The following is a 13,630-nucleotide window of genomic DNA, read 5'->3' on the forward strand; positions in this document are numbered from 1 at the left end:
AAAGTGTGTTACGTTCAAGCGACATATACCTGCGAAAGTGATAACACTTTCATAAAGTGTTATCACAAAGTGATAAATTAATTAAACATTTTCACACACTGGGTTGTCACTGCTTTATCAGGGCAGCTTTTCCAAGAATGCGTTCACCTTTTCAAACATTCCAAACACTTCCCTGATCTCAGTGGAAGAGGCAGCATCCTCCCTTACCTCCTCATTCCCTTACTAATGGTGTAAATTGTTGATGAGGACCTGCCATACTTCCTTGTGAGATCAATCACACAGACACCACACTCATGCTTTGCTATAATTTCCTTCTTGAAATCCATAATAATTGTCTTTCTTCCTCTTGAAAACACTATCTTTAGCAAGCAGCTTCTTTGGAGGCATCGTGTGTTACAAATTGTAGTCGCAAAACCACTAAAAACCCAAAGAAAAGCTCAAATAAATCCAGAGGGATGCTTGTCGTGTGAGATACAACAACAACACTGGCGTCGGAGGCGTCCGAGAATTTGCGAGAACCCGCGAGACGCTAGGAAGCGCCATGTGGTTTCACTCGTTAATAGAGGCGAGCTTGTCAATAGAGACAAATTTGCTGCGAGTGGCTTGCTCGTTACTGGAAAAACTCGTTAATAGAGCCACTCGTTAATAGAGGTTCCACTGTATATATATATATATATATATATATATATATATATATATATATATATATATATATATATATATATATATATATATATATATATTATTAAATATGACCGAAAAAGTAAGATTAATAATTCTAACACGAATTTTCTCAATCTTTCGTACATTTCTTTTCACTGTTGGAGGTAAATCAAAAATCAATTCTCCAAAATTCATTTTTATTTCTAGTCTGACGCGACACGAGCGTGTTTCGTAAAACTTATTACATTTTCAAAGACTTTAGTTCACAAATACACAACTGAATAGAACTTACGCATCTCCGATTTTATATCTACACTTGAGTGAGGTGGAAGGGGTGATGTGGCATTAACACAAGACAGAACAAATGGTGGCATTAATAGGGTATTAATTTCATCAACACAAGACAGAACAAAAGGTGGTATTAATAGGGTATTAATTTCATCAACACAAGACAGAACACGAAACAATGGATATTGAATAGAAGTGTTTGTAGAAAGCCTATTGGTCCATATTTCTTGATGCTTCTATATTGGAGCGGAGTCTTGAGGTGGGTAGAATATAGTTGTGCAATAATTGGCTGTTGATTGCTGGTGTTGACTTCTTGATGTGTAGTGCCTCGCAAACGTCAAGCCGCCTGCTATCGCTGTATCTATCGATGATTTCTGTGTTGTTTACTAGGATTTCTCTGGCGATGGTTTGGTTGTGGGAAGAGATTATATGTTCTTTAATGGAGCCCTGTTGCTTATGCATCGTTAAACGCCTAGAAAGAGATGTTGTTGTCTTGCCTATATATTGGGTTTTTTGGAGCTTACAGTCCCCAAGAGGGCATTTGAAGGCATAGACGACGTTAGTCTCTTTTAAAGCGTTCTGTTTTGTGTCTGGAGAGTTTCTCATGAGTAGGCTGGCCGTTTTTCTGGTTTTATAGTAAATGGTCAGTTGTATCCTCTGATTTTTGTCTGTAGGGATAACGTTTCTATTAACAATATCTTTCAGGACCCTTTCCTCCGTTTTATGAGCTGTGGAAAAGATGTTCCTGTAAAATAGTCTAATAGGGGGTATAGGTGTTGTGTTAGTTGTCTCTTCAGAGGTTGCATGGCTTTTCACTTTCCTTCTTATGATGTCTTCGATGAAACCATTGGAGAAGCCGTTATTGACTAGGACCTGCCTTACCCTACAGAGTTCTTCGTCGACTTGCTTCCGTTCTGAGCTGTGGCTGAGAGCACGGTCGACATATGCGTTAACAACACTCCTCTTGTACCTGTCTGGGCAGTCACTGTTGGCAATGAGGCACATTCCTATGTTTGTTTCCTTAGTGTAGACTGCAGTGTGGAAACCTCCGCCCTTTTCCATGACTGTTACATCTAGAAAGGGCAGCTTCCCATCCTTTTCCATCTCGTAAGTGAAACGCAGCACGGAACTCTGCTCAAATGCCTCCTTCAGCTCCTGCAGATGTCTGACATCAGGTACCTGTGTAAAAATGTCGTCAACATACCTGCAGTATATGGCCGGTTTCAAGTTCATGTCGACTAAGACTTTTTGCTCGATGGTACCCATGTAGAAGTTTGCAAACAGGACACCTAGGGGAGAACCCATGGCGACCCCATCTACTTGCTTATACATGTGCCCATCTGGGCTCAAGAAGGGTGCCTCTTTAGTACAAGCTTGGAGTAGTTTCCTCAGAATATTTTCTGGCATGTCAAGAGGAGTACAGGCTGGATCACGATACACTCTGTCGGCTATCATTCCGATTGTCTCGTCCACAGGTACGTTGGTAAACAGCGATTCTACGTCCAACGAGGCTCTTATCCCTGTGGCCCGTGTGCCCCGCAGTAAGTCAACAAATTCCTTTGGAGACTTCAGGCTGAAGGCGCAAGGAACATAAGGAGTCAGCAGGCCGTTGAGTCGCTTCGCCAGTCTGTACGTGGGTGTGGGTATCTGGCTAATGATTGGCCGAAGTGGGTTTCCAGGCTTGTGCGTCTTGACATTTCCATACGCATATCCAGGTTTATATTCCCCAATGATCTTTGGCAGGTGGAGTCCGGATTTTTTGGCGTTCACAGTTTCGATCAGTTTGTTGACCTTTGCTTTTAATTCGGCTGTAGTGTCCTTCGTTACCCTTTGGAACTTAGTTTGGTCAGAGAGTATGATGTTCATTTTTGCCAGATATTCGTCTTTTTTAAGAATGACATATATTGGCGACTTGTCACCTCTCCTGACAACTATGTCCTTGTTCTCACGAAGGCTTTTAGCTGCCGCTTTAAGCTCGGGGGACAGTATGGTGCTTCTGTAGTTGCCTCGATTCTTTCCTCCTTCTGCAATAAGTTCTGCTTGTAAGGTATCTTTGGTAGTGACCTTCTTTTGTGTCTCGAGGTCGAATATGTCGTCCAACAGAATTTCCAACTCTACTTTCCGGGCCATCTCACTCGGTCTGGACATAACATGACAGTTTATGCCCAGATTTAGGAGAGTGACTTGGTCCTTAGTGAGGTTAATTCCTGCAAGGTTCAGGAAGCCATCTCTTGGTCGTGGAATTGCCATAGGTCCTCCATATAATGTTGTTAGTTTCTTGATAATCCTTGTTTCAGTGCTGAGGTGATGTTGGTCTGTGAGGATGTCGAGGTGTTGTTCAATGCGGGTACGGATACTATGGTCGATGTTGCTATTTCTCCACTCGTTTGTAGCATGAAGTAGTTGCGTTTTGTTGTCTTTGATTTCATTCTCTGCCTTGTATATCTGATCATGAATCAGATCCTGGCGATATTTTATCGTGAAGGCTTGATTCCTTGCTGCTGGGTCGTGCGCTTTAATATTAGTATATTTTGGTAGCAGTCTTTCCTGTAGACATATATTATTAAATATGACCGAAAAAGTAAGATTAATAATTCTAACACGAATTTTCTCAATCTTTCGTACATTACGCTTCACTGTTGGAGGTAAATCAAAAATCAATTCTCCAAAATTCATTTTTATTTCTAGTCTGACGCGACACGGGCGCGTTTCGTAAAACTTATTACATTTTCAATGTAATAAGTTTTCGTAGCGTAATGTACGAAAGGTTGAGAAAATTCGTGTTAGAATTATTAATCTTACTTTTTCGGTCATATTTAATAATATATGTCTACAGGAAAGACTGCTACCAAAATATACTAATATTAAAGCGCACGACCCAGCAGCAAGGAATCAAGCCTTCACGATAAAATATCGCCAGGATCTGATTCGTGATCAGATATACAAGGCAGAGAATGAAATCAAAGACAACAAAACGCAACTACTTCATGCTACAAACGAGTGGAGAAATAGCAACATCGACCATAGTATCCGTACCCGCATTGAACAACACCTCGACATCCTCACAGACCAACATCACCTCAGCATTGAAACAAGGATTATCAAGAAACTAACAACATTATATGGAGGACCTATGGCAATTCCACGACCAAGAGATGGCTTCCTGAACCTTGCAGGAATTAACCTCACTAAGGACCAAGTCACTCTCCTAAATCTGGGCATAAACTGTCATGTTATGTCCAGACCGAGTGAGATGGCCCGGAAAGTAGAGTTGGAAATTCTGTTGGACGACATATTCGACCTCGAGACACAAAAGAAGGTCACTACCAAAGATACCTTACAAGCAGAACTTATTGCAGAAGGAGGAAAGAATCGAGGCAACTACAGAAGCACCATACTGTCCCCCGAGCTTAAAGCGGCAGCTAAAAGCCTTCGTGAGAACAAGGAGATAGTTGTCAGGAGAGGTGACAAGTCGCCAATATATGTCATTCTTAAAAATGACAAATATCTGGCAAAAATGAACATCATACTCTGACCAAACTAAGTTCCAAAGGGTAACGAAGGACACTACAGCCGAATTAAAAGCAAAGGTCAACAAACTGATCGAAACTGTGAACGCCAAGAAATCCGGACTCCACCTGCCAAAGATCATTGGGGAATATAAACCTGGATATGCGTATGGAAATGTCAAGACGCACAAGCCTGGAAACCCACTTCGGCCAATCATTAGCCAGATACCCACACCCACGTACAGACTGGCGAAGCGACTCAACGGCCTGCTGACTCCTTATGTTCCTTGCGCCTTCAGCCTGAAGTCTCCAAAGGAATTTGTTGACTTACTGCGGGGCACACGGGCCACAGGGATAAGAGCCTCGTTGGACGTAGAATCGCTGTTTACCAACGTACCTGTGGACGAGACAATCGGAATGATAGCCGACAGAGTGTATCGTGATCCAGCCTGTACTCCTCTTGACATGCCAGAAAATATACTGAGGAAACTACTCCAAGCTTGTACTAAAGAGGCACCCTTCTTGAGCCCAGATGGGCACATGTATAAGCAAGTAGATGGGGTCGCCATGGGTTCTCCCCTAGGTGTCCTGTTTGCAAACTTCTACATGGGTACCATCGAGCAAAAAGTCTTTGTCGACATGAACTTGAAACCGGCCATATACTGCAGGTATGTTGACGACATTTTTACACAGGTACCTGATGTCAGACATCTGCAGGAGCTGAAGGAGGCATTTGAGCAGAGTTCCGTGCTGCGTTTCACTTACGAGATGGAAAAGGATGGGAAGCTGCCCTTTCTAGATGTAACAGTCATGGAAAAGGGCGGAGGTTTCCACACTGCAGTCTACACTAAGGAAACAAACATAGGAATGTGCCTAAATGCCAACAGCGACTGCCCTGACAGGTACAAGAGGAGTGTTGTTAATGCATATGTCGACCGTGCTCTCAGCCACAGCTCAGAATGGAAGCAAGTCGACGAAGAACTCTGTAGGGTAAGGCAGGTCCTAGTCAATAACGGCTTCTCCAATGGTTTCATCGAAGACATCATAAGAAGGAAAGTGAAAAGCCATGCAACCTCTGAAGAGACAACTAACACAACACCTATACCCCCTATTAGACTATTTTACAGGAACTTCTTTTCCACAGCTCATAAAACGGAGGAAAGGGTCCTGAAAGATATTGTTAATAGAAACGTTATCCCTACAGACAAAAATCAGAGGATACAACTGACGATTTACTATAAAACCAGAAAAACGGCCAGCCTTCTCATGAGAAACTCTCCAGACACAAAACAGAACGCTTTAAAAGAGACTAACGTCGTCTATGCCTTCAGATGCCCACTTGGGGACTGTAAGCTCCAAAAAACCCAGTATATAGGCAAGACAACAACATCTCTTTCTAGGCGTTTAACGATGCATAAGCAACAGGGCTCCATTAAGGAACATATAATCTCTTCCCACAACCAAACCATCGCCAGAGAAATCCTAGTAAACAACACAGAAATCATCGATAGATACAGCGATAGCAGGCGGCTTGACGTTTGCGAGGCACTACACATCAAGAAGTCAACACCAGCAATCAACAGCCAATTATTGCACAACTATATTCTACCCACCTCAAGACTCCGCTCCAATATAGAAGCATCAAGAAATATGGACCAATAGGCTTTCTACAAACACTTCTATTCAATACCCATTGTTTGTGTTCTGTCTTGTGTTGATACTTTTAATACCCTATTAATATCCCCTCTTGTTCTGTCTTGTGTTAATGCCACATCACCCCTCCCACCTCACTCAAATGTAGATATAAAATCGGAGATACGTAAGTTCTAATCAGTTGTGTATTTGTGAACTAAAGTCTTTGAAAATGTAATAAGTTTTACGAAATGCGCCCGTGTCGCGTCAGACTAGAAATAAAAATGAATTTTGGAGAATTGATTTTTGATTTACCTCCAACAGTGAAGCGTAATGTACGAAAGATTGAGAAAATTCGTGTTAGAATTATTAATCTTACTTTTTCGGTCATATTTAATAATATATGTCTACAGGAAAGACTGCTACCAAAATATACTAATATATATATATATATATATATATTTTATATATATATATATATATATATATATATATATATATATATATATATATATATATATATATATAATTTATTTATTTATTTATTTATTTTGGTAGCAGTCTTTCCTGTAGACATATATTGTTAAATATGACCGAAAAAGTAAGATTAATAATTCTAACACGAATTTTCTCAATCTTTCGTACATTACGCTTCACTGTTGGAGGTAAATCAAAAATCAATTCTCCAAAATTCATTTTTATTTCTAGTCTGATGCGACACGGGCGCGTTTCGTAAAACTTATTACATTTTCAAAGACTTTAGTTCACAAATACACAACTGAATAGAACTTTCGTATCTCCGTTTTTATATCTACATTTGAGTGAGGTGGAAGGGGTGATGTGGCATTAACACAAGACAGAACAAGAGTATTAATAGGGTATTAATTTCATCAACACAAGACAGAACAAGAGTATTAATAGGGTATTAATTTCATCAACACAAGACAGAACACGAAACAATGGATATTGAATAGAAGTGTTTGTAGAAAGCCTATTGGTCCATATTTCTTGATGCTTCTATATTGGAGCGGAGTCTTGAGGTGGGTAGAATATAGTTGTGCAATAATTGGCTGTTGACAGCCAATTATTGCACAACTAGATGTGCACGCTAGACAATCAAGCACTACCAACTTCCTACAAGTAGTCAATAAGAACTTCCTTCCCACATTTGTAAATTCACTACCCTGACATCATCAGGTTCTTCCAGGTTTATCTACCAGGATCATCTGTAGTTCTTCCAGGCTGCTGCACCATAAAGTTCTCCTTGGACCCCAGTGGTACTCCACTACTGTTTCCACAGAAACATGTGAGACTTCACTGTTCCTCTTCTCACAGTATGAGGTCCAATTCCTCACTATGGGGCTTGCTCTTCCACAGAGTACAACATCTACTCCTACAGGCTTGAAGTTCCATTCATCAACTTCTTCTCTGGCCTCAGAGTACTCCCATCAACTCCTTCCTCAGAACAAACCTGCAACCCATTTACATGCCAATAAAAAATGTTCCTCTATAAACACACACAAAAAATAAACCACACAATTAATGTTTCCACCCAACATCTCTCTGTCTCCCGAACGTCGTGGGTGTTGACTCCCCCCACGTTTGGGCTGGTCCATCCTCCGCCTCTTGCTGAGCGATTCCTCCGCCTCTTGCTGAGCGATTCCTCCGCCTACCGCTGCAGTCCTCCACCAGGAGTCAGGCTCCCTCAGTCACCCACAAGCGGTTGGAGGGGATGGATATCGCTCCGCCCTCCAGGACATTCCTCCATCTTTACTCTCTTATTTTGGTCTTCTGCCTTATCAAAACATGCCTAATATATATCACTAAACATTCGCTACTGTCGCTGGGCACACGAGCAACTATAGGTAATCACTGTTAGCTGGTTAAAATTTGTGCTTACCACAAAATTGTCTAGTTGAGGGTGCTTTGTGGCCGATGCTCGACAGGGCGCTCACAAGTTGCCCAACGAAAACATTTCAGTACGGCTTCACAACTCTTCTGGCCGTCCAGGACTTGAGACCACGCGTTCCTAGCTTGATTCCACAGCTGAAACGTCTGCACACTTCCTTCCTCCTGAAGGTATATCAACTAGGGGTTCCTCTCTAACAGGAGCTCACATGGAGCGTGGCTTCCCCTCACGATGTCTGGTGCTCAAGTGGGGTCAAAGCCCTCCAGAAGTGAGCCTCACACTCCCAGCAAACTTTCCACATCTCATGGCCAGTCATTTATCTATATCCTGATTCACTACCCATATTCTTAAACTGTCTGTCAAATTTAACCAATTGTTTTATGTATGTATCTTCATGTCTATATTTCTTTGACCTCTTAGTTAGGTCAGGCCTGATAGAATAACTCTCAAGGTAGACTCGTTTCTCAGCTATCTGGGATCATAACAGTGCCTAACCCGGGTCGATGGCATACATGAATATACTCTCAAAGAGTGGAGTTTTCATAGGCCATTGCTCCCTGTGCCTCTGAGGGAACTAGGTTCTGGCTCGTGGTTTCCAATAGGCATGACAACTCCATATAACTGAAGCCCCAGACAAATATAACTAATATAAGTCCTATAGCTCCAGGAAACCTCTGAAACTATCGGGGCGCAGGGCTTGTTTTCACCAATCATGGCGGCCGGCTCTGTTCTACCTGGGTAAGCTGTCCTCTTGCGGGGTTTTTCTTTTTCTTTTTGTTTATCTGCCTGGTGGGGGGATCTGCCTTCGTTCTTGCCCCTTGTATTCCCTGTGTTCTGTGTCTTCTTCCTTCTTCCGGTGGTTTCCCCTGCTAGGTCCCCGTGAGTGTACACATCCAGCGGATTCAGTTCTTAGAAGGGTGTTTGGTAGATTTGGGCTCCGGTTAGCAGTACCCTGCCTGGGATTACCTGAGCGCGAGTCCTATTATAGTAAATGCTCAGGACCCTGGGAAACCCCCTGGGGGCGTGCAGGTCCGATGGATGTGACTCCGGCGTCCCCCCCTCGCTTCCAGCATGTTTGAGGGTTGCTCTCACCCCTTGTCTCAGGGGTGACTCTCTCTCTTTGCCTCTGTCTGCTGCCTGTGGGGTCGGTGACACCTTCAGCCCGGAGTCCTGCGAGTTTTGTTGCTTGTTGTGAGTCGGTTACCCAGTCTTCTGCTGACTATGCGGGTACAGGCGTTGCACGTTGCGTTTCGGTGGTGACAACACTCTTGTTTGTTTGCTCCCCGGAAGTCCCGAGGCTGCTCCGTTTTGGTTGGTGTTGGGGATTGGGGGTGTTGGTTGCTTTGGTTTCTTCCACGTCCCCTTGTCGTTTCCCTGATGTGATCTAATCTAATCTTTGGTTTTGAGACTCGGGCGATCTTGGGGAATTCCCCATCCGGGGTAGCGACAGGGGCAGTCGAGCCTGTTCCTCCAGCTGTATTGTAAGAGTCTGCTAGTGGGCTCCCTTCCATCTCCTCCTTTGCTGGCTTGGGTTTCCGGCTCTGCTTCCTCGGTGGTCGCGCCCGAGACCTTCCCGCAGCTCCGCCTCTTCCTAGGCTCGGATGAACCTTGACGGGGCTGGTTGGGTTCTGCCTCGAGTCTCTCACCTTCAGTTGGTGGTCAGGTGGCTTCGTTGTTGATGTCCCACCTGCGTGCTTCTTCTTGGCGGCAGTATGGGGTATTTTTGCGGTCCTTCCTTTTCCTTCTGTCCCTTCTTAGGTAGCTGCATTATTGGCATCGGCTTGGCTATTCTGGTGGGGGTTCGGGGACATCATCTTGCTGTATACTGTCAACTCGTTTCGTGCGGTGCTGGCGGGGCAGCTTCGACTTGTTTTTGGTCTTGGTGTTACATCTGCGCTGTTTGTAAGCTGTCTCGTGCGTTGTTTCACCTCCGGCCTACTCATGCACCGCTTGAGTCATCCTGGTCTCTGGACAGCATGCTCTTTCTTCTCCTCGGTTGGTTGTGACCCCTTCGGTTCGGGTTTGTTTCTTGAAGGCTCTTTCCTGTTGGCATTTACCTCTTGGGGTTGGATCACTGAGCTTCTTGCTCTCCTAGGGTGTAGGGGTTTCTGCTCCTTCAGTCGTGGTGATTGGTTTGTTCGGTTGCAACCATCTCCCTCTTTTCTGGCACGGGATGAGGCTGCTGCTTTCCGGAGGGGTCCTTGATTTGTTGGTGCTTGGTTGGTCGGGCCGGGAGTGCATCGTATTTTGTATTCGGTTGCAGTCCTCCGTTGTTATTTGCGTGCCACAGCTTCTGTGTCCGGGATGCGCTTTGGGTTGATCGGGTTCCATTCTTCCCTGTTCGCGGGTGAGGGTCTCCCGGGTCGTCCGCCGTGTTATTGAGGCTAGCTAGCCTGTGTTCTTTCCCCATGCCTGTGGCATTCGTGGATTCGCTGCTCTTGCTACCATGTCGGCATGTCCTAGCTGACATTCGAGCACTGGGCTTTTGGCGGTCGTACAGGAGCCTGGCTACTCGGTGTCTAGTGTCGTTTCCGGGCCCATTCGGGCCTGTATCGCCTTGGGTTGGTGGCTGCAGCCAGTTGTTTTGACTTTGAGTTGGGGAGTGTGCGGCGAGCACCTCCCGGGTACGTCCCTCTGTTTTCCTCTGTGGGTAGTTAACTCCGGGGAGCCGAAGGGGCTCCCCCCATAAAACCAGCGTTGAATGTAATGAAACACCATTTTCTGGGTGAGACTCCAAGGTCCCCCGGCATCCCTCCCTCCAGTCGGCGGTTTTTCGTGTTTTTTTTTACATCTAGTTGAAGAACTGATGGTGGATAGCCAGCACAGTAGGTCTGGGGCTTCCCCTTCCCCCTCCTGGGAGGGGGGAGCTGCGCAGACAGCGGCACGGCGACGTGTGACGTCATGATCGTTTGCTCATTTCTTTTAGGGTAGTTCTATCCACCTGTTTGGCTTGTGGTAGCAATTTTCACCAGAACAGGGGTTTGTTTTGGGACGCTTACTTTTCTGGGTGCCTGACCCAGTCAATGGCAGACATAGAATGCATCCAACCACACGTGGGTTGCTATAGGCCATTGCTCCCTTTGCCTCTCTGAGGGTGCCAGGTTCTGGCTCGTGGTCCCCGGTAGGTCCATAGAACTCCATACACATGACTGATGTCAAAGTCTGACATTAGCATATCAGCCTGGATAAGCTCTGGGGAGCCTCCGGGTCTCACCCAGAAAATAGCGTTTCATTACATTCAACACTGGTTTTTTAGTTAAAAATTCACATTATTGATGCGGAATGTTTAATATTCTGTAATTGTTATTTCAGCAAACTTGCTGTCAACTGCCTCACCAGAATTAGTATTCATGGCTGGTGGGTTACCAAATCCTCAGATGTTTCCATTCCAAGCTGCATCTGTTACTCTGACCGATGGCCGAACCCTCTCAATTCACCCAAAACTAATGACTGACTGTCTACAATATGGAGCAACTCCTGGGTATGTTATTTTTTATCTTGCATTCATAATAACTAGTACTATTTGTTGTTATGTGTTGTTTAACCCTTAAACTGTGCATGGCGTATATATACGCCATGAGTAACATGTCCCACCGTGCGCATGGCGTATATATACGCCAAAGGGTGCCAGGCACAATTCAAATGTCCCGCATTGTAAAGGGGTCACCCATACAGTAGCCAGGGGCGATTGTAAACAGACGCCATCTTGAAAAAAAATCTAGAGCAGGCCTCCTTTGTTTCCCAGGCCTTAGTGGCCAGACACCATGGCGAGCGCATCACGACCCAGCGTGCGACCTTGCTCAGCGCACTGCGCCGCGCAGTCTTTGACCGAAGACGAAATTGCTAATGAATTGTTCAAGGATGTTGACGAATCTGATATTGACGACTCGGATATAGATGAGGACTATACACAGCCTGAAGAAATAGAAACAACGGATAGTGAGGGTGAACATATTGGTGCCACGAGGGTGAGGATGCCACAAGAGTTACCCGCTACTACTCAACACCACTCAACACCACCTCGCGTCCAAGCACGCCGTTCATCTGTTCCATTGCATGTTTATGATATGATCGACGAGTCTGAAACAAGTGAATCTTTCTCAGGTTTTAGTGATGAAGAATCGGAGAAGAATCGGAGAATAGTTTTACCCCGGCTGCTAGTGCCAGTACAAGTTTCGCCGCATCAGCTGCCCAACCAGCCAAGTGCCGCTGCATGGAACAATATGGCGACAATGAGGAACAAATTCCCTCATGTTCCAAATCTTTTTCCTCATCTACCCTTCCTGCCCCTACTGTTGCAATGCCTGCTTCAGCTCCTGGTCCCCGGATTCTTCGCTGTGGTGCAGCTAATGGCTCTCGGAAGGCAGCAGGTTTGTTTGTGTGGAGTGATGGGGAAGATTTTGTTCCACAAATTCCCGACTTTGACAGCAGAGATGTGGGAATTACAGATCTTTTCCTTGATACTGGTGACGAAATGAGTGAATTGGACTTTTTTACTGCATATTTCGATGAGCCGCTCATGGAACACATTGTTCACGAAATGAACAGGCTTGTGGCCGATCTCATTGAAGGTGAGGAAGTATCAGAATTTTCACGACTACAGCGTTGGAAAGAGACAACTGCTGGTGAACTGTATGTGTTTTTCGCAATTTGCATGTTGATGAAACATTGTGTGAAACACGTAATATCAGATTATTGGAGCAAAGACAACGCTGTTCCAACACCTTTGTTCGGGAAATATATGTCCTGAGACAGATTTCTGTTGATGCAGACGAGAGACAGGATGATGGGCCTTGGAGGGTGAGGCACATGCTAAATGACCTGATTGGAAAGTTCCAAGATTACTACGTACTAGCTCAGAAGCTGGTTATTGATGAATTCCTTGTGCTTTTCAATGGACGTGCTGCCTTCAAGCAGTATATTCCCTCAAAACGTCACCGATTTGGACTGAAATTCTTTGTGCTCTGTGACTGTGAATCAGGAATGGTGTTACACATGATACTGTATTCCGCCACAAATGTAGATATTCCTGCTAATGACGAACATGGCTTCTCAGGTAGTGTGGTGAAGGCACTGCTTGCACCATATCTGAACAGGGGCCACATATTATACACAGATAACTATTATACCAGTCCCTTGCTAATGAAATTCTTGCTTGATAATAAGACTGGAGTGTGTGGCACAGTAAAGCCAAAACGAAAGGAAATGCCTGTATTTGACACTGCTATGCAAGTAGGTGATTGCGAGGTAAGAAAAAGTGGTGCAATGCTTTCAGTGTGGTGGAAAGACAGATGTGAAGTGAACATGTTGACCACCATTCACCCTGGTACAATGGTGGACAGTGGCAAGGTGAACAGAACAACAAAGCAAATAATATATAAGCCAGATTGTGTGATGGACTACAACATCAACATGCGTTTAGCTGATAAATGTGACATGATGGTGGGTGCTGTAGAGTGTGTACGGAAAACAGTGAAGTGGACAAAGAAAATGATTTTCCACCTTATTGACATAACAATGCTGAACAGTTACAACATGTATCTTGTGAAAACAAGTAGAAAACCATATTTCCGTTCGTTTAGTTTTCAAGTTGTGAAACAGTTACTAGGTAAATTTGGCAAGGGCACCC

The 13,630-nt window shown here is 44.5% G+C and overlaps 1 protein-coding gene across 8 annotated transcripts in view; it reads left to right on the top strand.

Moving 5' to 3' along the window:
• LOC123757627 (kynurenine/alpha-aminoadipate aminotransferase, mitochondrial) overlaps window positions 1-13,630 on the top strand; it is a 279,339-nt gene that overhangs the window by 56,912 nt on the left and 208,797 nt on the right. For all 8 annotated transcript variants that reach the window (XR_011229091.1, XM_045741458.1, XM_069326946.1 and 5 more), the window contains one exon: window positions 11,314-11,482. Coding sequence is in view for 7 of the 8 variants with exons in the window: in XM_045741458.1 (XP_045597414.1) it covers window positions 11,314-11,482 (169 nt within the window). In the remaining variant the exon portion in view is untranslated. The remainder of the gene's footprint in view (window positions 1-11,313; window positions 11,483-13,630) is intronic.

The sequence above is a fragment of the Procambarus clarkii genome, chromosome 19 (genome assembly GCF_040958095.1).
Source record: "Procambarus clarkii isolate CNS0578487 chromosome 19, FALCON_Pclarkii_2.0, whole genome shotgun sequence".
In the NCBI taxonomy this organism is placed as follows: domain Eukaryota; kingdom Metazoa; phylum Arthropoda; class Malacostraca; order Decapoda; family Cambaridae; genus Procambarus; species Procambarus clarkii.